At 34.9% G+C, this 26,044-nt stretch overlaps 1 protein-coding gene across 16 annotated transcripts in view; it reads left to right on the top strand.

Moving 5' to 3' along the window:
* Window positions 1-26,044, top strand: part of LOC111064145 (poly(rC)-binding protein 3) — a 228,161-nt gene that overhangs the window by 160,475 nt on the left and 41,642 nt on the right. For 14 of the 16 annotated variants that reach the window (XM_039434085.1, XM_039434084.1, XM_039434082.1 and 11 more), the window contains one exon: window positions 24,459-24,655. In XM_039434085.1, coding sequence (XP_039290019.1) covers window positions 24,581-24,655 — 75 coding nt within the window. In that variant the 5' untranslated portion in view covers window positions 24,459-24,580. Of the gene's footprint in view, window positions 1-17,600; window positions 17,650-24,458; window positions 24,656-26,044 lie in introns of all 16 variants that reach the window. The other 2 variants (XM_039434078.1, XM_039434070.1) reach the window with 1 other exon arrangement.

Below are 26,044 nucleotides of genomic sequence, written 5' to 3'. Positions count from 1 at the left end.
TAGTTTTCCTTACTTTTTCCAGTACCATGAGTCTCATCAATTTGAGTCTAGCAGGGCACTCTATAATCATAAATAATATCCTGTTATTTTATATTGTGTTATCTAATTTAACTTTGATTCTGACTAACATTGATTTCAATACTATTATATTCTCATCTCAAATTCACAGTTTAATCAGCTACTTCAGAAAACCACTGCCTTTTCTATTCTATGATCTGTGATAAGTTATAATTTATCTCAAATCTAAGCAGTCGTTTGCCTAGTTATCAGTGAGTTATTTTAAAATTTCGACTGGCCTTTTACAATTATGGTGAAGCTTATTGTGGCTTCATTATACTGTATAAATAAATAACATTATTTACTCACTATTACAGTTATTATAATCTTTTAGAACAAGCAACGTATCAGCTTTATAGCTCTGCTTATTTGAAATACCCCTCTTCTATCTTCTTCTTCTTCTATATATATATATATATATATATATATATATATTATATATATATATATATATATAATTCTTCTTCTCTCTATATATATATATATATATATATATATATATATATATATAAAAAGCGAAATGGCACTCACTCACTGACTGACTGACCAACTCACTCACTCGCAGAACTAAAAATCTACCGGACCAAAAACTTTCAAATTTGGTAGGTATGTTCAGTTGGCCCTTTAGAGGCGCACTAAGAAATCTTTTGGCAATATTTTAACTCTAAGGGTTGTTTTTAAGGGTTTAAAGTTCGTCTTTTAGCATGTATATTCTTCTTCTCCCAATCTCTTAATTATAATATTGAAATGTCCATATCATAATATGTTACTATAGAACTATAATCTAGATAGAGTACCTCTTCGAAACAGCTGTTAACTGGCAACTACATTAATAATTTTGTCAGGTTGGCATTAAGTTGAGTTGACTTTGTTAGGTTGGCACCAAGTTGAAGATTGAAATGCATTTATCGCGGAAAAGTTGATTGGGCACTGCTACTTCAATCAGAGCTATTCTTGAGAATATTATATTACTAGCCGTCAGGCTCGCTTCGCTCGCCATATCAGTTTAGCCAGACGTTTAGTCTGGACCTCCGACTGGATTGTCCTAACATTTATGATAAAAATGCTCAAATGAAAAATGCAGGCGAGCGAAGCGAGCCTGCTGATCTCATTCTTGGACGATCCAGTCGGGGGTCCAGGGAGGCGGAGCCCCCTGGCTAGACGGATATGGCGAGCGATGCGAGCCTGACGGCTAGTAATTATATATAACAATAATATCTTGTGTCACTTCGGCTGTTGTTAGTCAAAATTAGCCAAATAAGATAAGCTTAGTGCTCATCTTGATTTGGAATAGACGGATATGGCGAGCGAAGCGAGCCTGACGGCTAGTTGTATATAATTTTGCTTGTGTTTAAATGAATTGAAATTACTTTTCTTCATTAGGTATCTGTCTCATCATAACTCTTCACCCCTTCCTGACGACCATTATCCATATACCATTAAATCCATTTACCCATATTCTACAAATTTTCAGTCAATCGTACAATTTTTATTCAATTCTAATAAATTATTTCCCGATACAAACTTAATATTATCTCATATCTTTTTTCTAGACTCACTCGGATTATTTTGTGAATGAAATGAGTCTGAGGATCACTTTTAGACCTCAGGCTACCGAAAGCCAGTCATCCATTTCGCACCAATTAATTATTTCATACAGCTATTAAAGTCCAATATTTTTCGAAACTCCTGTCGTGTGTATGATGTGACCACTTTCAATTAGTTTGAAAAATTGTGCACCATTTGTTTGTGATGCAGGCAATTAATTTGTTGACCTCATAAAGTTGAGTTTTTTGCTAGAGATAAAGGGGAACAATGGAGCAGAGATTTTGCAGGAGTGAACCTGGAGAGGAGACGGATTGATTGAGTTATTTATAAACGGGCATCGATCCTGTCCACAGGACTTTGCTCATGGAGGGGATGAACTCTCCATGTTATGCGGGTTCTAGTGTTTAAGGGGGTTGAAAGGCGAGGGGGTTGAGTGGAAAATATGGCCGTGACCGCTACCGCTAAATAGCAGCCACTCATCATGCAGTTTCCCTCAGGATTTGTCGGTTGAAATTCAATTACACTTTTAACTCTATCCCCTGGCAAATCCCATTAGTTGTATAAGTCATCGAAATAGAATTTCCATATTTGAAAATTTTGAAATTCTGTGCAAAATCTCGATGTCTAGCTATATTTTTTGTGGGTCGAAAATATTGTTTGAGTGCATGTTTGATGTACAAAATACCGATGTCGAGAGGTATTTATTGTATTTCGACATGAATGGTTCTCGGGGTTGACATGATATGAACGTAGACTATATTTGGGAATGAAATAAAAACACATAGATGTTGTCAGTTTTCTACACTTTAATTTGGTACACCAAATTAAAGTGTAGAAAACTGACAACATCTATGTGTTTTTATTTCATCATGGAACGTTTCTACAACATCGACCACAACTCAGTTGAAATATTTGGGAATATTCAACAATACATTGAAACACAATAGTGAAATGAAGACAGACGCTAGCCCAAAATTTCTTTTATTCCCAAATTTACTCTAATAAATTTTGTTTTGATTTGGAAAATTGATTTAGTTCCATTTGACTTAACAAATGATTTGCAGTAGTTTCATTTATGAGTCAAATTAGCACAATTGTAGAAGGCAAATAAGTTTACAAATGCTCTTTTTTCTAATTTGATTAAAATTATGTGATTGTACTTGATATACCAGAGTTGCACTACATAACCAGAAGTTGAAAACAAATTATATTATTGACACAAAAATTCCGGAATATCTTGAAAAACAACATCAAAATTGAATGAAAATCTTTATTATAATAAAGCTGCATTAATCTATTTACGCATGAAACAGTCAAGAATAAAAAAGACTAGACAAAAAGTAGACCTTGCTCTTTGTAAATTCTACTTTGCATGTATGTTACATGGTAATACAAGGAGGTCAACAATACTCATATTCTGTTCAAATTATCTGCTTTCACATATCTTTTATCTTTTTATTTCTCACTCATCAATATTTGTTGTATTGAGTTTCTGCCTTCTTGAAGAATCTTTGCACTTGAAAGGTAGTGGAAGAATATGCTCAACTCAACTGGGTGCAGAGAATATATCAGATGGACAATGACTAAAAGAAGACTTCACTGACAAAGAACTCCACTACTGCACTACTGTTGGTTGTAGCAGTCGTAGTAGTATTAGGTAGTAGAGTCGGGTAGTTTTCCTCCAAGGTGTGTTTAGAGAAAATTACGTCACTTGAGTGGAGTCATTTTCACGGCATCTTGCATGCATGTAAGAACTCCTTGCTTTGCAAGTATAAGGGAAAGTGGAAACAGAGAAAAGGATGAAGATGGAGAAATAAAAAAGTAGACGCCAGTAGTTACTTTCGTTTACAAGGGATAGCGGATGTCACAGGTCACTTTCCCCTTTCTTTTTTCATTTATCTTTTCTTTCTTTTCCGAGACATTCCACCACTGTCTCCTCCGCTAGACTCTTGCATTATTTATCAGCCATGAAAAATTCACTATTCACTGCTACCTAGCTACGTTTTATTTTTCTGGAGTCGTTGTGCTTCTTTCTTGGGTTAGTGCCGGCCTGCTGGGCTCATAACAAAGCTCGGCCATTGCAGGTGTACTCGTGTGTACTTGTCCGAAATGTTTTCTAGGTAGATTAGTATGTGACAAAATCTTGGCTTTTTTGAAAGTCATTTAGTGTTATGAACACTTCAACTCATATTAGATTTTTAAGCGAAACTATGAGATTAAAAGGATACGCTGACCAAATTGGGGTTTCAAGCGGCATTGTTAAGATAATGAGGTAATATTCCATATTTTTTTAGAATTGAGAGGAGACATGAACCATAATGAGATTGCCATGAATATAACTTGAAAAATAACCCCAAAACCTTGCTTAGTGGAAACCTAATAGTTCAAATAGTTCCTCTTGTACCTTAGAGTATGATTTAATGCATGTTTAAATTAGGTGAATTTGCGGATGAATTTGTCCCCATTGTCAATTGTTAGATCAATACATGAATTTTATTCAATTATAATTGAATAATATGAATTAGATTATTATAGCCTGGGGTTCATTTTTGCTGGCACTCTCTGTTGTTAAGTTTTAGAAACGACCTCACGTGGTGGATAGTATTTATTTATTTATTACATTCCACAATCACAATATCAAATTACAATTGAATAATATTAATAAAATGGGATTATAGTACCCTTCGAAATGAATAAAATAATAGAATAAGAATACAAATTATTATTCTATTATTTTATTAATTACAAAGGGTACTATAATTATATTTTATAAATACTAGAAAGTAGCCCTGAATTCATATATTTCAAGATTGAATAATATTAATTGCATTATCATAGCCTAGGTTTCTATTTTTACTAACTCTCTCTGTAGTTAGGTTTTACCACCACCTCGCGTGGTGAAGAATATACGGTCCATCAATTTCATATTGAAATATACATTTTATATTATAGTCGACACATCATGCAAAAGTCTCTGGTATACAGACTATCCAGGGACATTCTCGTCGTGTGCTAACTACTGCTAAGTGAGCCAATTTTCCAAGTTATTGGCTGTAGTTGAAATTGATGACACGACTAATGACGATCCATCGATACTGGGAAAAGCCAATTCAAGCTGTCATCCCTTCATGAGAACTAGTGTCGTAAAATCCTTCATACTTGTTCGCTCTCTATTTTTCCTAATTCTACATAATTTCTCATCTTCCTCAAACCTTCTCTAAATTTCTCTTCAATCTTCAGTATTTTGATCTCATCAAATATGTTTCATTCATCCCTTGATTCTATATCATTTCTCATACCTTCTCAAATGTTATATCTTCAATATTCCAGGATTTTATGATTATTTTAATAACTCATGAATATGATTTCAATAAATAATGTTATAATACTTTTCAAATGCGTGTAAGTTCATTTCATATACTAAAGTGCAGCCTTCATTTCTTTCGACTTCACATAACAAAACTGTTATATTTTTATATTTCAACTGTTATTTCCATACTTCCCTTAATTCGATATCATTTTTCAGCATTTTCGTACCTTCTCAAATATTATATCTTTAATACTTCAGGATTTTGAGCGAATTAAATATGATTAAATTAGAGATTAGATTGTTACATTAAATGTATATAGTATTAAAAGTATTATTTGTATTATTTCTTTCTTACTTGCCCTTTTGGTTGATCTCTGATATGACGTTAAACTTGATTTTCATTTTTCATCCTACAAGCCAAAAACGCTGAAACATGACTCCTCTCTCAGCTTCTTTCTCACGCTCACTCTCTCTCTTTCGCGCTCTCTCTCCCTCTCTCTTATCCACCCACGTTCATTGCCCTCACTTTGCCATATCCCCAGTAGTGATTTTCATCCCTCAGCCCGGCCTGAAAGGGTTATTAGTCGTGGCCTCTCGAATTGATGTGTGTCCCTGGTCCCTTCCCCCTAAAGACCGGAACTCTTCTAGGGCTACCCTTCCTCTTTATCCGTATTCCTCCCTTCCTCCTCTGCTTTCAACCCCTCTTTATCAGTCCACCCCTTCCGGTCTTACCATTTCAAGCTGTCCGATCTCAATTCACCCGCAGACTTCTGTGCACATCCAATGAATTGAAACCACCCTTTTGTATCATCGTCGTCTACTGACCTTGTTTCGTTGTCAGCCCTTCCTTCATTTAGGACTTGCAGTTTCGATCTTCCGTTAATAGGTAATTTCTATGGTAGTGAAAGTACTACTCACTCCAATTTATGCACCGTCATAAAAACGTCAATATTTAATTGTTTGATACTGAAAAGTGTCCTATAATCTTAATAAATTTCATGACAATTTAATCGCAGTTTCTTTTAAAAAAATCAATTTCTCCATTTGATAGGACTTATTTCAGTAAATTTAATAATTTGATCGTAGTTCATTCAAAAAATCTATTCCTTCATTCGATAGTACTACTTATTTCATTATACAGTATTATTGTATGCACCGTAATGGAAATTGAATATTTTGTCTGTATAGGCTACATTGAAACCCATATTTTCATAAATGTTTTAAAACCTTGATTGTAGATAACATGAAATACTTCGTTCTTCAGTTACATTAATTCCCTTTCAAAATAATAGTTCTTAGAATTTATGTAGGGTATCATTTCTCCCAAGTTTCTCACATTTTAATCCAAGAAATGAGCTCACAGTAAGGGTCAAGCCACACGAAGAGTTTTTCAGGCGTTCTCAGACAAGTTGGCAGGATAGGAAGCTCTCCGATTGGCTGATTGGGTTGGCCAATCATTGGTCAGTCTGAGAGCTTCCTGCTCTGATGACTCGTCTGAAATCGCATGAAAAAACGCTACGTGTGGCTTGGCCCTTACTGTGTAATCAAATCTTGGATTTATATGTGAATAACTTGGCTTGGCCCGTAATTATTGTTTTTTCTGAGTAGTAATTGAACTAATAATTAATGTGTGATAAGTTGAACGCCTAACTGAAGCCTAAACTTGGCTGCTCTTCGTATGGAACAAAGTGACTCATTCTATTTAGTGTTCCGCTTACTCGATCAAAGTTCACAGTACAAGCAGCACACGTAACTGGCAAAGTAAAGTAGATGACAAGTAGAGGAGAAACCCAAAACGCTACTGGGGCTGTCTGCTGTGCAAGAGGCAAGAGTGTGTCTCATCACTTCGTTACGTTTACTTTCAAATGAGAAAATCTCCTACCTACTCTCTCCATACTTCCTACTTCTTCAGCACATCCTCTTTGTTATTATTTTTCCTTCTCTTCTCCTTCCCTCCTCCTTCTTCTCCTTCTCCTCCTCATCCTCCTCTTCCTTCTTTTTATTCTTCTTCTTCTCCTCCTACTCCTGCTCCTCCTCCTCATCATCCTCCGCCTCCTATTCCTCCTCCTACTCCTCCTCCTCATCATCACCCTCATCCTACTCCTCCTTCTCCTCATTATCACCCTCATCCTACTCCTCCTCCTCCTCATCATCACCCTCATCCTACTCCTCCTCCTCCTCCTTCTGCTCTTCCTTCTCCTCCTCTCCAAAGTTATTACCACCGTTTTCTTCTTCACTTCTTTTTAAATTTAATCATTCTTTAAAATAATCTTTCTTCTTTTTCCTTTCCCTTACAACAATTCTCTTTCTCCTCCATCAAATTTCCTTCTGCCTAATTTATCTTTTGTAACTCATTCCTCCCTTTTCTACCAGTCCTTTTTCTTCCCAATCGTTCTTTCTCTAACTCTTCTCGCTTTCTCTTTCGATCCTTTTTCTTCCCAATCATTCATTCTCTATCTCTCTAACTCTTCTCGCTTTCTCTTTCAATCCTTTTTCTTCCCAATCATTCATTCTCTAACTCTTTCTAATTCTCTCACTCTTCTCGCTTCCTTTCACTTTTTTGTCTCATTGTTTCTTTTGTATTTTTGTTAGCATGTAGCCGATGTAAATGCGCTGCAAATCAGTAGCGACAAGCAGTAGCAGTTGGTTTTGTTGTTGATATCGCTATTATTTTGAGTCACTGCCAGGCATTCTCTCCCCTTCCCCCCTCTCACCATCCCTCCTCACCACCTGTCATCCCTCTCCCATTTTAGATCAGCCCGCGGCCCTGTCTTATTCTCCTTTTTTTCTTCTTCTTCTTCTCTTTGTCAGCTTGGTTTGCATTTTTCATTACAATTTATCCCTCCCTTCTTTTCTGTTTCTTTTTCTGACCTCCCTGCTCCTCCTCCTCCTCCTCCTCCTCTCAGGCGTACGCCGCCTCTCTTTATTTTAGTCTCATCCGAAAAGTATCTCCTCTTTGCTTTTTTAATTTCTCTCCTTCTTTCAGTAGCTGCAAGCGTGTTGATGTTGGGCAATGGTAGTATTGGAATAATTAGAAATGGAAAGTCATTAAATCATAGCCGTCATTTTTAGCTTTGTGAAACATTTTTATTATTCTAAGAACAAAGATAATATTGTTACTTCCTCTGGAGTCTACACGGTTCCGGAGTCATTCTTATCAAATTTTTTTAGTGTAAAACATAGATACAATGCAGAGACATAAGCGAAGTTCAAGGGATAATAAATGGTAATAAATGAAATTCATCACATATTCAATTATTCGACTTGTACAAATATATTCCAATATTTATATCAGCGATTTCTTGATACGATTTCCTACAAGAATTAGGATGTCTCATTGTAATAATATTTTAGAGATGTCTAATTCGGATTATTCCCTTACTTTTATACCCTCTACCTGCCTATTACATGAGAAACCATAGTTGGCTAGGTATTTTTCCTTTTTTTTTCTTTTCAGCACACCCCAACATGAAGCCTGTTTTTGTATTTCATTAGAAACTTTTTTTCATTGTGACTGATTTGTATTCTGATTTCCTTTATATATCTTGTGTTGAATTGAAAAAATTATTGATTGATTGATTCAAGATAGAACAAGAATTTGGAACAGGGACAAGAACTGAATATATTCAGGGACTGAATATAGTAACGTGATAGTGTTTAATAAGAACCTATCAATTTATTCTCATTGTGATAATTGGTTATTGAAAATTAGAAAAACTAGAGAAGTAACTAAATAACATTTGCAGTAACTAAAGAATATTATTGCTGTATTTAATCTATTTCTCCGTAATACACAGTGATTTGAAATACTGCAGATCTGTATTTAACTGGCCAAATGATATGAGGTATCTCATTAAATATTTGACTAAGCTCAAATTCCGTCATTTTTATATGAATTCCACGCGGAATCAGCGTATGAATATGAAATTAATGTAACAAACTGTATGAATTCCACATTATTATCTTTAATTTGAAATGCCAATGATTCACAAACGGAATCCGAGATCAAATTCCAATTAATTAGCGACGGATATCCGTTTGTCATGTGGCATATTTATAATGCATGGCTGTTGGCCTGTATTGTGGGGTATCTGTGTTATGGCAGGTGGTATGCAGGTGTCAGGCATACCAACATCATAAACAGTTGCGCCGCTGTAATTTAATGGAGATCGGCAGGCATTCCGAGGCTGCTGCGATTCGGATTAGATCATGGCGGAGAGGGATGGAAAGGGAAGGTGCGATAAAGATGGTTGGATATAGATGTTCAGATAGAGGATGAGAGATGGAATGAGTCGGTTAATGTGAAGGAGATCGATAGATATTCTTTTTTAATTTGATTGAATTGTACACAAGTTGATAAGTTCAAGTAAAATATCGTATTAGTATTATAATTAAGTAGGCCTAAGTGATATAAGTAAAACAATCCTACCCAGAATAGTGGAAAATCTCAATGATCATTTGCATAGATTCTTTTATAATTTGTATGAAACTTCAGTTAGCTCCAATAAATTCTTAATATTGTCTTGCATTCCAAATTTGATACCCAAAAACTATAAGTAAAAGACCTCGAATTGAATGTTTCATGATAATAATAATAATACCAATAATAAACAAGATCATTATTGCTTCTAGAAGAATTGTTAAATATTTCATTTTTTAATCTCTCTGAACACTGTGTTCGAAAACGTGAAAATTTGAAAGTTCTCGGTTCTCATGACCATATTTGGAACACTTGGGCGTGTCTAGTCTCGGCCAATAGCAGTAGAGCTCGAACTTCATTGGTCAACAGCAGCTAATGGCCAATTGTAGGGCTTCACCCATACTTCCATCATATTCTGCTGCTCTATATTTGAGCTTTCCGTTTACTAGAGATTGATAATGATTCAACAACCGAAACTGATATCTCAAATTGATTTTAATTAGTGGTTTGACGATATCAAGTCGATTTCATTCAAAATTGAATCGCATAAAATCATCACGACCGATATGTATTATTCCTTTGAAGAGGTAGATCATCGTATATTATAATCCTCTTAGTTTGTCATAAGAGGAACCATATTAAGTTAAAGATCGTTCATGAATCATAATATTTTTTAGTAAGTTCAAGACATTTCAAAAAGAACAATTTTATAGAAAATACTAATAATCTTGTACGAAACGTTAATCGGAAGTTGATCTACGGAGTATACCAAACTATCTCAGAAGTCTAGTCCCACAAATCAAATCAAAATTTTATTCACAATTTAAACAATTGAATGTCCTGCCAAATCTGAAGGATTTTCGACGGGTGCCCAGTTATATAATACCTTGTTTGATACAAGGTGTCAAATAATTATTGGGCGGTAACAAGAAAAGCTCGAATAATTTGGTTTATTATATAAATTATGTTTGTGGGTAATGCAGAAACTTGATTCTTATCTTGGAAAATTTTGTCCAAATAGAAATACAGGAAAATATGAAGTGAGACAGCAGCAAAAATTATTCAAATATTATTAAAATTGAATAATTTCAATAATCATTAATTAAATAAATAGTTAATTAAACAGAGAAAGAGGAGGGTGTTGAGCTAGATAGGTGATATGAGTTAGTCTTGGATGTAATTACGATGAAACGTCGTTGTATGTGTAGGCTGTTCGGGAGAGATATTAATTGAGAGAGTTTGAGATATAGGGGGTGTTTGAGATGTAGTGATACAGTGAGGGGGGGGGTTAGTTTGTATACCTAAGTGCAGCTCTCAGAGAATAATGTTGGGACCACATACCCTCCCATACCATACCCACAGACAGCAGTAAACTGATATTGATGAGAATAGTGTTGGATGTAAATTAACTGTCACCTGTCTAGCTGTTCTGATTATTATAATAATGGTGCACCTGAGATGATTAGGTTATCAGTCAAATCTTGATTGCTTCCCCAATCACAATAATTAAGATTCAGATTGGAATTTTGTTTTACCGTGATGGTGTAGATGGGTGAATGACTGATTTGGAAAATATTAATATTTGATAGAATGGTTTTTGAATTTCAATATTCTTTTTCCTTCTATTTATAACATTGGATATCGTGAATCCTAGAAATATGTCACAATCAATTTTATCAGTATGCCCCTCACATGTGACTTATTCCAAATCAAGATGAGCACTAAGCTTATCTTATTTGGCTAATTTTGACTAACAGCCGAAGTGACACAAGACATTATTGTTATATAGGTATCATTATTTTCATCATCATCATTTATAGTATGTTTATGTCTTAATTTTTCGCCTCTCAAATGTCTATTGCGATTCAGTGTTGGTCTAATTGGATTACCCTTTAAAAAGATAGGTGCTTTGCTATCTGGAATTCTAGAATGAAACCTTGCTGATCAATCACAAAAAAGTCTTCTATTAATCACAAAAATCCAACTATGCTTTTTTATCTCACCTTATCACAAACATCACAAATAGCCCCAAAATTGATTGAATAATTGTCTGGTGTGTAGCTTGTAAGTGTGTTAGGGGAAGAGAACGAATGAAACATTGCGGCTTATCTAAACTTGGATGTGACATTTTCAGTTATATGAATGATAGCAGAGGACTAATGCGGTTTCTATCAAAACAACAATATAAACTAGTTTAGCCACCCACCAACTTCTATTACCAAACCATGAAACTCTATCCAACTCTAATATTGTTGTTAATATCAGTGTTTATCCCTTGTCACATCAACCCTAACGACAGCACACTCTAGAGCAGTAGCACCAGCTGTTATCTTTCAATAACGCCAGCACGAATTGGCCGGAGTGGAATTATCGAGATGTCAGAGTGTTGACACCAGACAGTTTTCCTCTACTTTTCAGCCCTTATTAAACACAGTGAATTGTAGTGAAAACTCTCAATATTATTAAAGGTTTCACAGACAATGTGTTCTCATTTTCGCTCTCACACTGCAGTGTATTGTATTCTCTCAGATTCTCTCATATTCTATCTTTGCACGGTGTCATTCCTCTATGTGTCACGTAGTTATTGTTCTAATGGAAACTCTATGCTGCAGTGTTTCTCTGTACCATAATAATTTTAGTTTGTCCTCCGCACTGTCATTCTTCTCTCTCCCACCCTGCTTCACTGAAGTTGTCACCTGGTCTGATAGCACGTCCTCTCAACTCATTGTTGAGCTCTCTACTCTTGTCTGCTGCTTCTCTTATCAGTCAACCGCAGGTTTGCTTTTCTCTTCCTCCTTCTCCTTCTCTTCTCATGTCGTACTCCTTATCGTCTTCCTCCCACTCCTCACACGCTTTTCATCGTTTTCACCTCATTTTCAACCCCTGAAGTCGGTCTTGGACACAAATATAAGTATGTACTTCTGGTTTTGCTTCAACCACAGTTATTTATAGTGTTGTGCTATTGATACTACCCAACTCATATTTATACAGTACAGTATTGTTGGAACATGTTGACAATATTGATTTGAGATTCTCAAGGGAATATGAAGATTCCAGCTCGCTGTCTACTTCCTATATCTACAGAGTGGCCCATAAGTCAGTTGACGCTTAGCAATTTTTAAGATCAGCTGTTGTTACAAACCAAACCACATATGTTCAGATTTGTTTACCACAGTTTAGTTTGAGGTTATGTTTGATGGTTGTTTGTGACAGTGTATTCATTGTTATTCGATAAACAATGACTATAAAGTAACAACAGAATAGTTGTCAACTAACTTATTGGCCACTCTGTAGGCCTATATCTTCTATATCTATATTAATGACTCCATATGTTTTTATCATTGCAAAATTGTTTAGTGGCATCGATCTTCACCGTGAATTACTCGTTCTGGTCGCACCTTAATAACTCCATTGTAAAGATATTCTCATCTGATTACTAATACATTGCTTCTATGGAGTTTTTGAACTTGATGATTGAATGGTATTCAGTTGCATGGCTTTTAATGTTCTAATCTTCTACACAAAATTAATCGAGTTCACATGTAGTGTGCAATGATGAACATTCTACACAAAATCAATCGAGTTCACATGTAGTGTGCAATGTATTAGTTATTAGGAATAAAATTAATGTCTAATAATAAGTATTATTTCATACTATGTTGCTATGTTGAGTCTCCATTTTTCAACTTTGTGATATCATCTAAAGGTTCATTTTCGTTTGTGCGTAAATTTCCGCAGTCGACGACGGCAAGCATTGTTGACATTCATATTATCCAAATTTAAAGTGTGGTAAAACAGCTGATCAAATTACTTTTCATTATATTTGTCTTTACTATTAAAGAATTGAACATTTCTAATAATATCAACAAATTGCCATTTAAAAGTATAAGCTCAACCTGCCCCATTAAAACATAATTGAACATAATCTTTTAGGTTATGTAGACAAATTGAAATCTACCCAATCTGAGATTCTCTACCTGTCGTGGTCGTGGTCGACAACGGCATTTACGCATAAACGAAACCCCAGCTTAAAATTCAAAAGATGAATGATATCAAGATAAAATAATGTTGAAATAATGAAAGCGACCGAGGAATCAAAAAATGTGTTTTTGAAAACCGGGTTTTAAGAGACTTAACCGTAACCGGTGAATGAATAATAACTTCAGAGATACTTTTTAGAGAGCGATTCAGACAGATTTTTATCATGGATTCATGAAGTTTAATATCAGTTCAGTAGAATTGATTTCACTTCTTCCTTTGAATGTCCTACATGCTATTCTCCTTTATTTATGTAGAAACAACCTAGATTCGAATTGTGAAGTATTTGATTGGAAAGTTGGCACTGAAAATGACAACAATCCATTTTGTATACAGCGTTGCTGTGGAAAACACGAGTTGGCCGAGCCACCGATATCAAGAGCTGTTCATCAGCGAAATTAAATTCTATTTCTGGTTTGTGTTGCTCCACCTTTTTCATTCCAATTAAGTTTCAGTTGTTTCAACATCAAGTACTTACTGTTTAATTAATTTGAAACGGTATGATACCTTTTTGAGGGATCACTTGAAATTTTGTAATTTTAATTTACGTATTTCCACCTCATTTGTGCATAAGATTTTCCAACCTCTTTCATTCCATTTCGTCTGATAATAATCGAAACATTACGAATATACTATTCATAGTTTTTTTTCAACTAGCAGGTAACCAGTGCTCCGCAAGGGCCTAATCGAAAACTTGAAGAATTGAAAATAGGCCTATAAATAAAGAATCTATATGCAAAATTTCAAGTTAATCAGTCCGGTAGTTCAGACGTCATTCGTGAATTTTCAATCTCGTGCGTGTATAAGCCAGTTCTTCCTTCATTATAATATACATTATCACACGTAGATGCAAGAAACATACCTCATAATATAATTGCAGATATGAAAAATCTTTAAAAATGTTCTGTTCATAAACTATCTGATAATTGTAATATGATGAAAATCATCATCCCACTACAATCCCTTAATATTTCTGGACAACTAGTATCTTTCCAATTCAATAAAGGGAAATCTTGAGTTAACTAATTAGTATGTTTTTGGATAATACTGACACTGACCTTTACAACAACGTCCATTTTTCCAAATGTAAAATCAGTCTTAACCCTCTTTGACTGGTCTTCTTTTTTCACCGTAAAAGCTTGTTTTATATAGCCTAACGCGTGGGCAGCATTCGAATAATAGTTCGAAATACATCACAACCCTTCAAATATGCACCTTCCATCAACCCTATACCAAATCTCTCCTTCCTCCCTATTATACCTTCTCTTCTCTCCCCTCTCTCCCCCCTTTTCCTTCCTCTCTCTTACACACACTTTCTCTCTCTGTCTCTCTCTCTCTCACACACACACTTTCTCTCTCTCTCTCTCTCTCACACACACACACACTTTCTCTCACTCTGTCACTCTCACACACACTTTCTCTCACTCTGTCACTCTCACACACTTTCTCTCACTCTGTCACTCTCACACACACTTTCTCTCACTCTGTCACTCTCTCTCACACACTTCCTCACACTCTGTCATCCTCTCTCACTCACTTTCTCTCTTTCTCTCTTCCTCCCTCTTTCTCTCGCTTTTCCGACAGAACGCACCCTATCTTACGTCAGCACCGCATGCGTTTCATATGTGAATAGGAGACTCCCATTGTTGTTCTAGGTAGCTCTCTATGCACATGGTATAGAATATTGCATGGCAATACATATGCGAGGTAGTGAGATAATGTTTGCCAGCAATGGCGAATGTGTTGTGTATTGTTCAGCTTGGCACTCTGGTTATCGCCATTATTCGAATGTCGAATTCATCGAAACGCGTCGAGGCGCGTCGCGCGTCACTCGTTTGTATTCATGATGTACTGATGCAATAATGAACGGCCAGTCAATTGTTGCTGCCACTACATGATTGCTTTTCACCCTGTTATCTCAACTTGTACCAACAATTGCCATGTTTCAAATTTAATTATTGCTCTCAACTAACGTGAATTGAATTGATTGTTGGAATTCTATTCTTGAAAATAGGTAATAATAGAGCTGTGACATTGTTGTATCGTCGATTCATTTTGGTTCGAGCTCATTAAAGTTGTATTAAAATATAGAACTTAGATGGATGGGTGGTGGAGAAAATAGGAATATGGGCAGCGTCACATTAAATGAGTACAGACTCATGTGCCACGCATTTCGTTTTTTATCAGCTGATGCTATGCTTATTATAACTGTATCTTTGGGCCGCTTCCCAAACTCGGGATTTAGCTAAGTTCTAGACTTGAAACTGCTGTATTCGTAGTCAACGTTTAAATTAAATTTCGAAAAACTAGAGAATTGAACACGAAATAAAATTAAGAGAAAATAATGTAAAGTTTCAGCTATTTTGGATTATTTAGGATGGTTTCTGATTAATTGAATTCGAGTTTGAGATTTCCATTCTATGAAAAATTTGTTCATAGAGCTTGAAATTAAATCAAAACCCAGCGAACTAGAAAGTTGATATAATGAATACGGTACTTCAACACGACTGTATGAGATATCAGAAATTTCTAGCACAAAGATCGAAGCCCTTTGTGCTGATGTGATGCTTGTCTGACAGCGTATTGATTCTAGAGAGCTATGAGAGTAGTTGTTGTCCAGCCAATTCCCCCACCCCACCCTCCTGTCATTCATCCCTCCCCTCCCCTTATCCCCTCCCACGATATTCTGTTGTTCTCATTACATGGCTAATTCACTGTCAAACGCCAGAAGCAGAACAGTCCCAGCATCCGAAGCTAGCTGTCAGAGAGAGAGTGAGAGAGAGACAACCCCTTCATACATCAAAGGCCACTCATTGCACGGGTCAGCCAAACTCCCCCTCCCCTCTCCCCATTATACATACAATGCAGTGCAGTATCAGAGATATACATGCTATTCATATTTGTGTAGATGTATATCTATGTTGGGAGCCACCCCCACAACAGTGGTCCATCATCCCCTTCAGGACAGCTTAAATTGCACCTATACGCGTGGTCTTGTATTGGGGTGAATGAAACTGCTATCAAATATTAAATACGACCACACATGGCCTGGCCAGCGAAGCGCGTGCGCGAATCACCGAGCCGTAGTTACAGATCTTGATTTGCATCCTATCTGATCAGGAATCAAGGGTTGATGTATTTACACGAAAATGAGTTATTCTCGTCTTAGGATGGTCACTAACGGTAAAACATACATGATATACAGACGAAATACATTGTTGTGTCATTACAGCTATCATCACAGCGGAAGGATTCGTAAAAAATATTTTAAAGTTAGTTTTTAGTATAGTATCTCCAATTTTTTTTGTCTATTTTTCATTCGCTGCTCTATTTGAGGTTAAATTATTTTCTATCATAATTTGTAATTTCCCAATGGTTTATCTTTTGTAAATGGCTGTTTATTCTATGTTAGAAGCCTCTCGCTGATGTCAAAACATGTGTGTGCACATGATAAACATGCATGTCATGCATGATCATCATGCATTTTTACCGTTAGTGACCACCCTACTTGAAGTCTGAAATTGGAGCAGTACAGTATTATGAGGAGGCTATGGACGTTATGACGCTTGCAAAGGAGACGTTTGAACATATTATTATTTTGAAGAAAACTAATAATATTTTACAAACTATAACTATTTACTTTAACTATTCACTATTTTACAAACTGTAACAGTTCTTAGTAAACTGTATTCATTATTCATTACAGTTCTCTCTTCCAAAATGTGTCACTGTTAAAAATGGTGTCTGTTACTTGGAAACTACGTCGAAATTGAGGGAAACTCATACTATTTTCTCAATTATAGTTGCATTACTTATTAATGAATGAATCGATTCCTACAAGAATGAAGTTGAGCCATCTGGAATTATGTAGAGAAGGGAGATGCGTTGTAACAATGGGTAGTAAAAAACGGAAGTAAAACTAAGGGCGAAGTTGTCGGGCGTTGAAGAGACAAAGTTCGACTTCGACGCGATTTTATCCATAGAGTTTTGAGTAGTGCTCTTCAAGTATATTATAACTTTGATCTTGCCCTAGAAAGTGTTCCAATGTCTCAATTGTTCTCTGAAGTGGCTCTCTTTTGTTTGAAACCCGAGTAAAGTGGATTCTAATGAACGTAGTATTAGCTGAGTTCTCTTTCTCATGAAAGGAGTTATTCTCCACAGTTTCACTGTTTAAACCTTTGTCATCATGCATTGTGAGTCTAAAATATTATTTTTTATTTGTTTTAGGTGAGTTATTCGGTGATTCTGGACGATCTACATGAGTGCAGTGTTATCGGTATGCTTGTTTTCGTACTCCTTTTCAATTGGAAGCCTTATCGTGGGTTTCGAAACATACTATCTGAAATAAATTGAGTGCATTACTTAATAATAATAATGTATTAGTTAATGAATAGACAGGTGACTATTCGATTTAGTGAAGAAATAGAAATGTTTAGAGATACAGTATTATTATTAGAAATTCAATGTCAAGTGTAGTCAATTCTACGATAGGAATTTGAGAGAATATGGCTGTTTTTCAATTTGATTCATGATTCCTCCTCTTGCGAAGGACATCAAAGAATAAAGTTGGTATTCTGATATTGTCACATTAGTGGTTTTATCGATAATAATGGGGCAAAAATTGTAAGGGAAGCATAGCTTACTTTCCATCAGTTTTACTATTAGAAACTTGTTCTATCTTTACAATGATGAAACATAATAGATTTCCTTGACATTGATTTTCCTACGACTTGATATGATTTCATCCTAACCTGTTTTGAGATTACATGTTCTACAAAAAAACCTTGAAGAAGAAAATGAGAGAATGTATGTTTTGAAATAAGACAATGGAATCCAGTTGAGAGTGAAATAAAGTTCATTTGGAAACTTATTCCTTATTTATAGTTATTATGAAGGCCTGATAAAAACTAAGTCCTCCTATTTACTTTCTTATAACGATTTTCAAATTGCTATTTAGCATTTCCAAAGTAGGTTTTCTCCCCATGTACTCAGTCTTTCAAAAATAAAATTCAAATATATATTCTTCTTCCTCTTATAATCGAGTCATGCAATAAATTATTTATTGTAAGAACAGTGTTTGAAAAAAATCACTCTCTCCTAATGTTCATCTAGTTTCTATTATAGCTCTCAAGAAGAGAACCATACAGAACTATGCTTTCAAGGTGAGAAACTTAGTTATAAAGTATAAAACCCTAGTTCTCAAATACACTCCTAGAACCTCAATTTTCAAGTAGAAATCCTTGTTATCAAGTCGAAAAGTATGATTCAATTAGAATAAATTTCCTTTCTTAATGAACCTTTAATCGTCCTGATTCATTTAATTTTGTTTAACTTCGTGTGCTTGACAGGACTTTAGTCTCAAATCCTGCTAATATAGTTTATTTACCAGTATCCACACATGAAAAGACAGGTGACCAAACGAATCTTTTGTCAGGTTTCATGTCCGACCATGAGTTTTCCTTGCAAGCCGTGGGTCGGAACTTGTACTGTATATTATATGTTTGCGTGTAAATCCAGTGGAAGTTTGAGGTTGGGTTACATGAAGCTTCACTTTTCTTTCACCTGCTCTGTGGGATAACTTTTCAGGCTTCCTTCTATGGAACTCAATCCAGTTCTACTACAAGTCAAGTTTCATAAGAATTCTTAACTGCAAGAAAGCTTATTTGGTCAACTCCTTTTTCACGTTAACCTGAGTTGCTGTGGATGATTTCTTGCCTATAATGTCGTCATAGCCGTGATATGAATCAAAGCAGATGGAATATAACTCAATTACACAATGTTCTATAAATAATGGGTCTTATTCATGGAAGTTTAGGAATTCTTTCGATAGATGTAAGGCTCCCAAAGACTTCTATTAGATAAATAAATTATTACATCCATTCTGTCAGTCTAGTGCTCTTCAGTTCCATCACAGACTCAGGCCCGGTTGCACAAAAGCCGGTTAAATTTTTATCGTGATTAATTTCACGAGAACCAATCAGAGAGGGCGTTTTTGAAAAGACCGCTTTTATGATTGGTTATCGTGGAATTAATCACGATTAAAATTTAACCGGCTTTTGTGCAACTGGCACTTAGGAAACATCTTAGATTAGATCTTTGGTTCTATCATTCTCTTCAGTTTGGAACCTGAAGTACCCGTTTAAATCATTCGCGCAGAGTCTATACTTATGTTTTTTGTATTTATTGAATAATTAAAATAATTTTAATCAAAGTAAGTGATCCATTGAACTTCTTATTATCTGGTTAATTATTTTGTGAGAAGAGCTACTCACTCAGATCAAATTAAGTTCCAAATCTTGATGTAAACAAGTAAGCATGCATTGGTATATCCAACATTACTTTTGAACTGATTTGACAAAGCAATTTGTTGATTGGCTTAGCTTAGTTCATTCTGACTTTGGCTCTTGCAACGGTAATTGTCAATTCTTATATCTCAAAATAGAATAGAATAAAAAAAACGTTAAGAATAGTTTAGAATAAACTTACCCCCAGTTTTTCGTACGTCGGTTAACGTTTAATCACGATTAGATGCTATACTCTAATCGAGATTAGTGCTAACCGATGCATTTTGGTTGCACAAAACAGAAATTTCAAGCGATAACGCCGATTAAACTTTACGCCGGCGTAAACAATTATTGATTATGATTAGTTGACATCATTTTAACAGCGATTAGTTGAAACGAAGAAGATTTGGTTGCACAAAGGTAAAAATCGAAATATAACGCCGGTTAAACTAATCGACGTGAAAGATTTTTAACAAGCCATTCACGGGGAATTAAATCCAACTAACGCCGATTACGTACCAACTGATAGCTGTCTTACAATATTAGTAAAAAACTATAAAATTCAACGTATGAGCTGAATATATGCATGAATTTCATCCGTTAATAAATTAGAGAAGTGTATTTAGCTGATATTAGCATTCAAAATTATATTCTGATTTTTAGGTTAGTTTTCGATCTGGTTCCTCTGCAGATAGCACTGGTCACTAGCGACAGACAACATTTTTATAAAGCATGCCTATTGAATGGTCACCGCTTCAATAACATAACCTCAATTTTGTGGCATTTGTTCAGAATAATAACATCTGTCGGTTAAATTACAGTGTTGCCAGATTGTGAAACCGTTAAAATCTTGGTTAGTTAACCGAAAAACTTAATCGGGATAAAAAACTAACCGATCTTTGTGGAACAAAAATGAATCCGTAAAACTAACGCTGATTTGTTAATCAGCGTCAATGTCCATATTTTACAGACGTACGTGCAACTGGCCCTTAACGTTTAGAATAGAAATTATTTAAAATAAAATAGAAAAAACGTTCATTGAATAATATCTTGAGCGAACCTGAAAGAGGCTGCATGACAAAGTACCATATACAAAAACATATATTAGTGAACGTTATTTTCACAAAAAAATTACTGTTTAATTTAATATTTACTATTGAATAAAGCCAAAATAAATAATGATTGAACAATTTTGATACTCAATCCTCAAATTAATCCAAACTCACAATCGCTGCATAAGTTTCAAGGATGAAATTCCATTCAACCTTTTTCATATTGTAACACACGTTTTTTAATATTTTCCAATTTCCATTCTAAACGAAAAATGTAATTTCCTAGCAAGTGCAGTTTTGCCGGAATGCGACATGTGAACAACTATTATTTTTTCCAATGCTTTGCGAGAAACGTTTTGTTGAGCTGTGACAGTTGGAAATTCAAATCCGAACCGGCTCTCGTCTGCCAATCACAGTTGGTGCAACTTTTTGACAGCTGTCAACTTGCCCTAACTAGATCTGATCAATCACATTTTCGTTGACAAACGGTAGCCGTCAGACAATCGGCCATCACAATTATTGATCTCCACTGAAAAAATACGTCGAATTCCAGCTTAGTTCAGTTTTGCTTGGTGCAGGAAATTAATGTTGGAATTGAATTGAAAAATGTTTTGCTGAGCTTGTAGAATTTTCAAAGCCCAAGTTCTGAGTTTATTCCTCGTAGATGTAAAGTAATATATCCGAACAATATTGATACAATAGATCTCTCTATAACGAGCCTTAATTGGAAAATTTCATTCAATCAGCTGTAATAGTTTTTGCCCTTCGTTACCTTCCAGTTTATTTGGTGTGAGTTGATAAATTATAAAGAACTCAATTCCACTATAGGAATTTAGTTATATTGGAATTGATATATTTATGACATAATTGAATAAAACCTTGAATATTGCCTTGTATTCATGTCACTGCGAAATAAATAGAAATTGAGTAATATGAAATTAATAGTGGTTCAGTATTTGAAATTGGTACCTGAATAATGTTCACAAAATTTATTCAGTAACTTGAAGAATTCACTAAAGAACGTGTACATTAAGAGTATAATAATTAGACTAGTAAACATTTTCTTCTGATATATTACTGGATGCAAATTAGTTCCGAATAAATCCAGTAGGATTTTCAATGTAGAGTTGTCATTATAGTTTCAAATACGATTGATAAATATTAAAGTACTCTCTCATCTCTAGATGTAAACCTTCAAGTCATCTAGAACACTCATTCATTTCATTCAAATATCATTCAAGTTTACTCCAAACAGATTAACTTGAAGATTTAATGAAGACTTGTCATTCCAATCTCTCCAGAAATATTAGAGCTCAATCCTGTCTCCAGGAGTTTTAATCCAGCAAGCCATCTCAAATCAGCGAACAAAAATGTAACCGTGGAATAATCAGCAGTAATTAACGGGACGTCGCCTCAAATAGACTAAGCTTCTGCTGAGTAAAGTCACAAGTCACTGACGCAGAAAGCAGTCTGATTAATTCGAAGTGACGATGAGGACGAAAGGACGATGAGTTGAACGAACCCGAGCCAACAAAAAGCCGCTGCGAAAATGCACCAGCAGCGGATTAAACTGCATTCGAGCTCTCAAGCACTTGCCAGAAGTGCCAAAGATTATGAAGCGATCACAAAAGCCAGCTCGGATAAAAGGATCGCAAGGAGAGAGAGACGGAGACCAAAGGCCATTACCTAATGGCATGCACTGGTTGAGAGAGCGAGGTTTGCATTGAATTCTTGCCATGCGGTGTGAAGAGAGAACTCGGCTCAATAGGGAGCTGCTCCAACTCAACTCAAGCTCAGAGTATTTGTATAGAGCAGTTGGATGTTACAAATGCACAAAGGTGAACACTGTGTAGCGATCTTGCCTGTTGGTTTGTATGATACCGGTGGTGTAGCTGGAGTTATATAGCAGCTCTCCCTCCCTGCTGCTTTTATCCTGATTTCTCTGCTTTTCTGTTGAAAATTGAAGAATAGCCGTTTTCATACTGTGTGTATTGATTGCTGCAATGAACGGTTGTGTCTGTATTTAGAACCATGCCAGATTTCTGAGATTGAGATGTCTGGGAATCTTGTTGGGAGAATTTTTTATACATTTGTGATCGTCAACTATAATTCTAAATTCTAAATTTATAATTATCGTAGAAATTATAGAATTATTCTAAATTCTAAATTTATAATTCTAAATAAATTTATCCCAGTTTATATATAATAATAATAATCGCCTTTATTGATCAAATATACAACAATTTGTTACAAAAATATTTCTATATAAGTATTACATTACTGGCATTCGCCCCATGGATAAGATCCGTCCGGGGTAGTTTATATATATTTTGGACTCAAAATTGGACAAAAATCATGAAGTGTAAACATAACCTATTTTTGGACAATTTCTATCTAAATTTGGGAAAGGAACAGTTTTGGGCTTTGAGCCTGCTGTACCTTTTCTAATCATTCATTATAATTTCAAATTCTCTAGATAAATATTAAAGTACTTTCTTATCTCTAAATGTAAACATTCAAGTCATCTAAAACATTTAATCATTTCATTCATATCTCATTCCAATCCACTACAAACAGATTAACTAAAAGATTTAATGAAGACTTGTCATTCCAGTCTCTCCAGAAATATTAGAGCTCAATCCTGTCTCCAGGAGTTGTAATCCAGCTAGCCATCTTAAATCAGCGAACAAAAATGTAACCGTGGAATAATCAGCAGTAATTAACCAGAATGATATTGCTTGTATCAATGTACAAAATAAATAATAGTAGGTAGTTTTCAATTTGAACTTGGAAAGGAGAAATAGTACTGGAGCTGAAAGATATATTAATTTATTCTTCAATATCATCTTGCAGATTCCTCAGTAATGTAGAGTGGTATCGATCTATGTGAAATATATTGTTGATTGACCATTGCCTAAATTGAATCTTTCCACCTCACTTTATTAAGTCAGTACTGTGGAAAGAAAATGTATCGAAAGGAAAGGGAAATCGTTGTTATTTATGAAGATTGATGTCAGTTTAGAGTAAATCTCACATTAAAGGTCCTTTAACAAATTTTAAAACTGTCCATTCCGTTTCTAAGAATAAAACTTTCAACTGTAATGTTGATAGTTGGAAATCTTATTCATAAGTAGAGAAATATTATCCATCCAGTACTTCTTTAGAGGAAATATTATCATCAAACATTTTTAGAACAGTAGAAGAACATCTATCTTATTGAATAAAATACGAAATATGTAATTTTTCCAAAGTACCCAGCCAAATGAACTCCATTGCAGTAAAAGCATTATTGTGGTATATCCTGACAATTTGCATGTCAGAGTGTAGTTTTCAATTAAAATGGAATCATTCCAATTAATTTTTCAAAGGACTCAAGATTAAGTTGGGTTAGGAGTTAATAAAGGAGAAATGGATCAAATGAATTAAAATTGATTCAATTCTATTCATTTTAATTATACAAAGAACTCAATATTGATGAAGGTTAGGTTAGTAACTTTCTATTGAATGAAAAAGACTAAGAAATTGTCAAAAACATTTTCAATTCATTTCATTCAATATGAATAATTACCACAATATCAACTTCTCAACTACACAAAAAGTGTTAGTAACTTTCATTTAAAGCAATCAATAAATAATAAAATTGTCTACAAGACTGAGTTTTTCAAGTTGAAAATTAAATATGATGTTCATGCAATCACTTGAATGCTAATAAGTTACGTTATCATAATTAGTCATGTTTTGTGTTTTAGAGTGAGGAGACCTGATACCGTTGCTCCCTTGACTCCCAGCCCAGCCTAGACACCTCCCCAAGAGCATCCGACCAGACCATCCAGCATCCGACCACCAACACATCACTCAACTAAGGTGCAACATGGATGACCTCAAGACATTTCCCAACGATGACCCATCAGTCACGCTCACCATTCGTCTTATTATGCAAGGAAAGGTAAGTCGACTATCAACATTATTCAAATCGATTCATTCAACAATACAATATTATTATTATTATTATTATTATTGGATTGTATCGTACTGTATTTTGAATGTAAATTTGATAATGAACAACTTCCATAAATTATGGGAATCGTTATAGTTTAATAGAGTCATTTTATTACTAAAATTCAAGTATTGAACAATTTTCAAATAAAAGTATAATAGCAAGACCAGATTTGTCGGTTTTTCAGGAGACGGCAAGGCAAGAAGCTCTCCGATTGGCTGATTCCCGTTGATTCGGGAATCAGCCAATCGGAGAGCTTCTTGCCTTGCCGACTCGTCTTTAAACACCTCAAAAACGCCTAATGTGGTCTCATCCCAATTCTTCTAATCTAGGGAAGAATAGTGCAATCCTATCATATTCAACCACTTTCATTTTTATTACTTGTTCTACTTTATAAATACAGGATTGAGTCTTTGGTACTTATCTGCAAGTCGTGTAATTCTTAATAATAGAATAAATAAATACTGCGACTGTGACCCAACACAAACTATGAGCTAGTCACTTAACTGAGGAAATCGATTCTATCAGAGAAGCCTCAAAGAGCTGCATGAGACCTTGAATGAAACTATCAATTGGTTAAAACAGAATAGAATTGTGCCGCTTGAAGAATCACCATGAATTTCATGTAAAATTTCATTTTATTACATTTCACATGCGAATGTTTCCTATATTTATGTCTACATATTTCAAGTTCATAATTTTATCTTAGCATCAAACGAACACTATACGATTAAATTAATGAATTACTTATGTTTATCAATTTAATTTAGTTTATGAGTTATTAGTTCATTTATGAATGAAGTACTTGTACAATCCTGTCTAAAGCCAGAATATTGTTACAATAAATAAATCGTGCTTTCATTTGCCGTCTAATTTTTGGGGGTTGTTCTTCAATAACAGCACAGTGTATGTTATAATGTGAAAATATGAGAATGACAAAATATAATTGATTGTATGATGTATGACTTTTATCGTTGCCTTTTACTTTCATGATCCATGGGCTTACTGTTCAAACATTTCCACGTCTAAAAAATCGTTCCATTCTACTTAGTAAACCCGATTGAATTTTCGCGTTCCAAAGTCTGAACAATCTCGTTATATCGACAAAACTTGGATTATCAATCACTCTATTACTGAACAGTATTAATGATTCCACTTTCATATAAAATTAAATTCACCATTCGCAGTGAAGCCTCTTCCACGCGTGACATCCTTTCTCGTCTCCCTCCGGACAGAATGATGAAAAATCGCTTTTATTTCTCAAACTGGAAGTTACAGTAATGTGGAAACTTTGAATGTGTGGGAAGAGCACGATCATTTTTCAACTGTCGGAATCCT

The sequence above is a fragment of the Nilaparvata lugens genome, chromosome 8, assembly GCF_014356525.2.
Source record: "Nilaparvata lugens isolate BPH chromosome 8, ASM1435652v1, whole genome shotgun sequence".
Lineage (NCBI taxonomy): Eukaryota > Metazoa > Arthropoda > Insecta > Hemiptera > Delphacidae > Nilaparvata > Nilaparvata lugens.
Note: the sequence above shows the minus strand (reverse complement) of the source record. Positions and strands in the feature narration are given on the sequence as shown.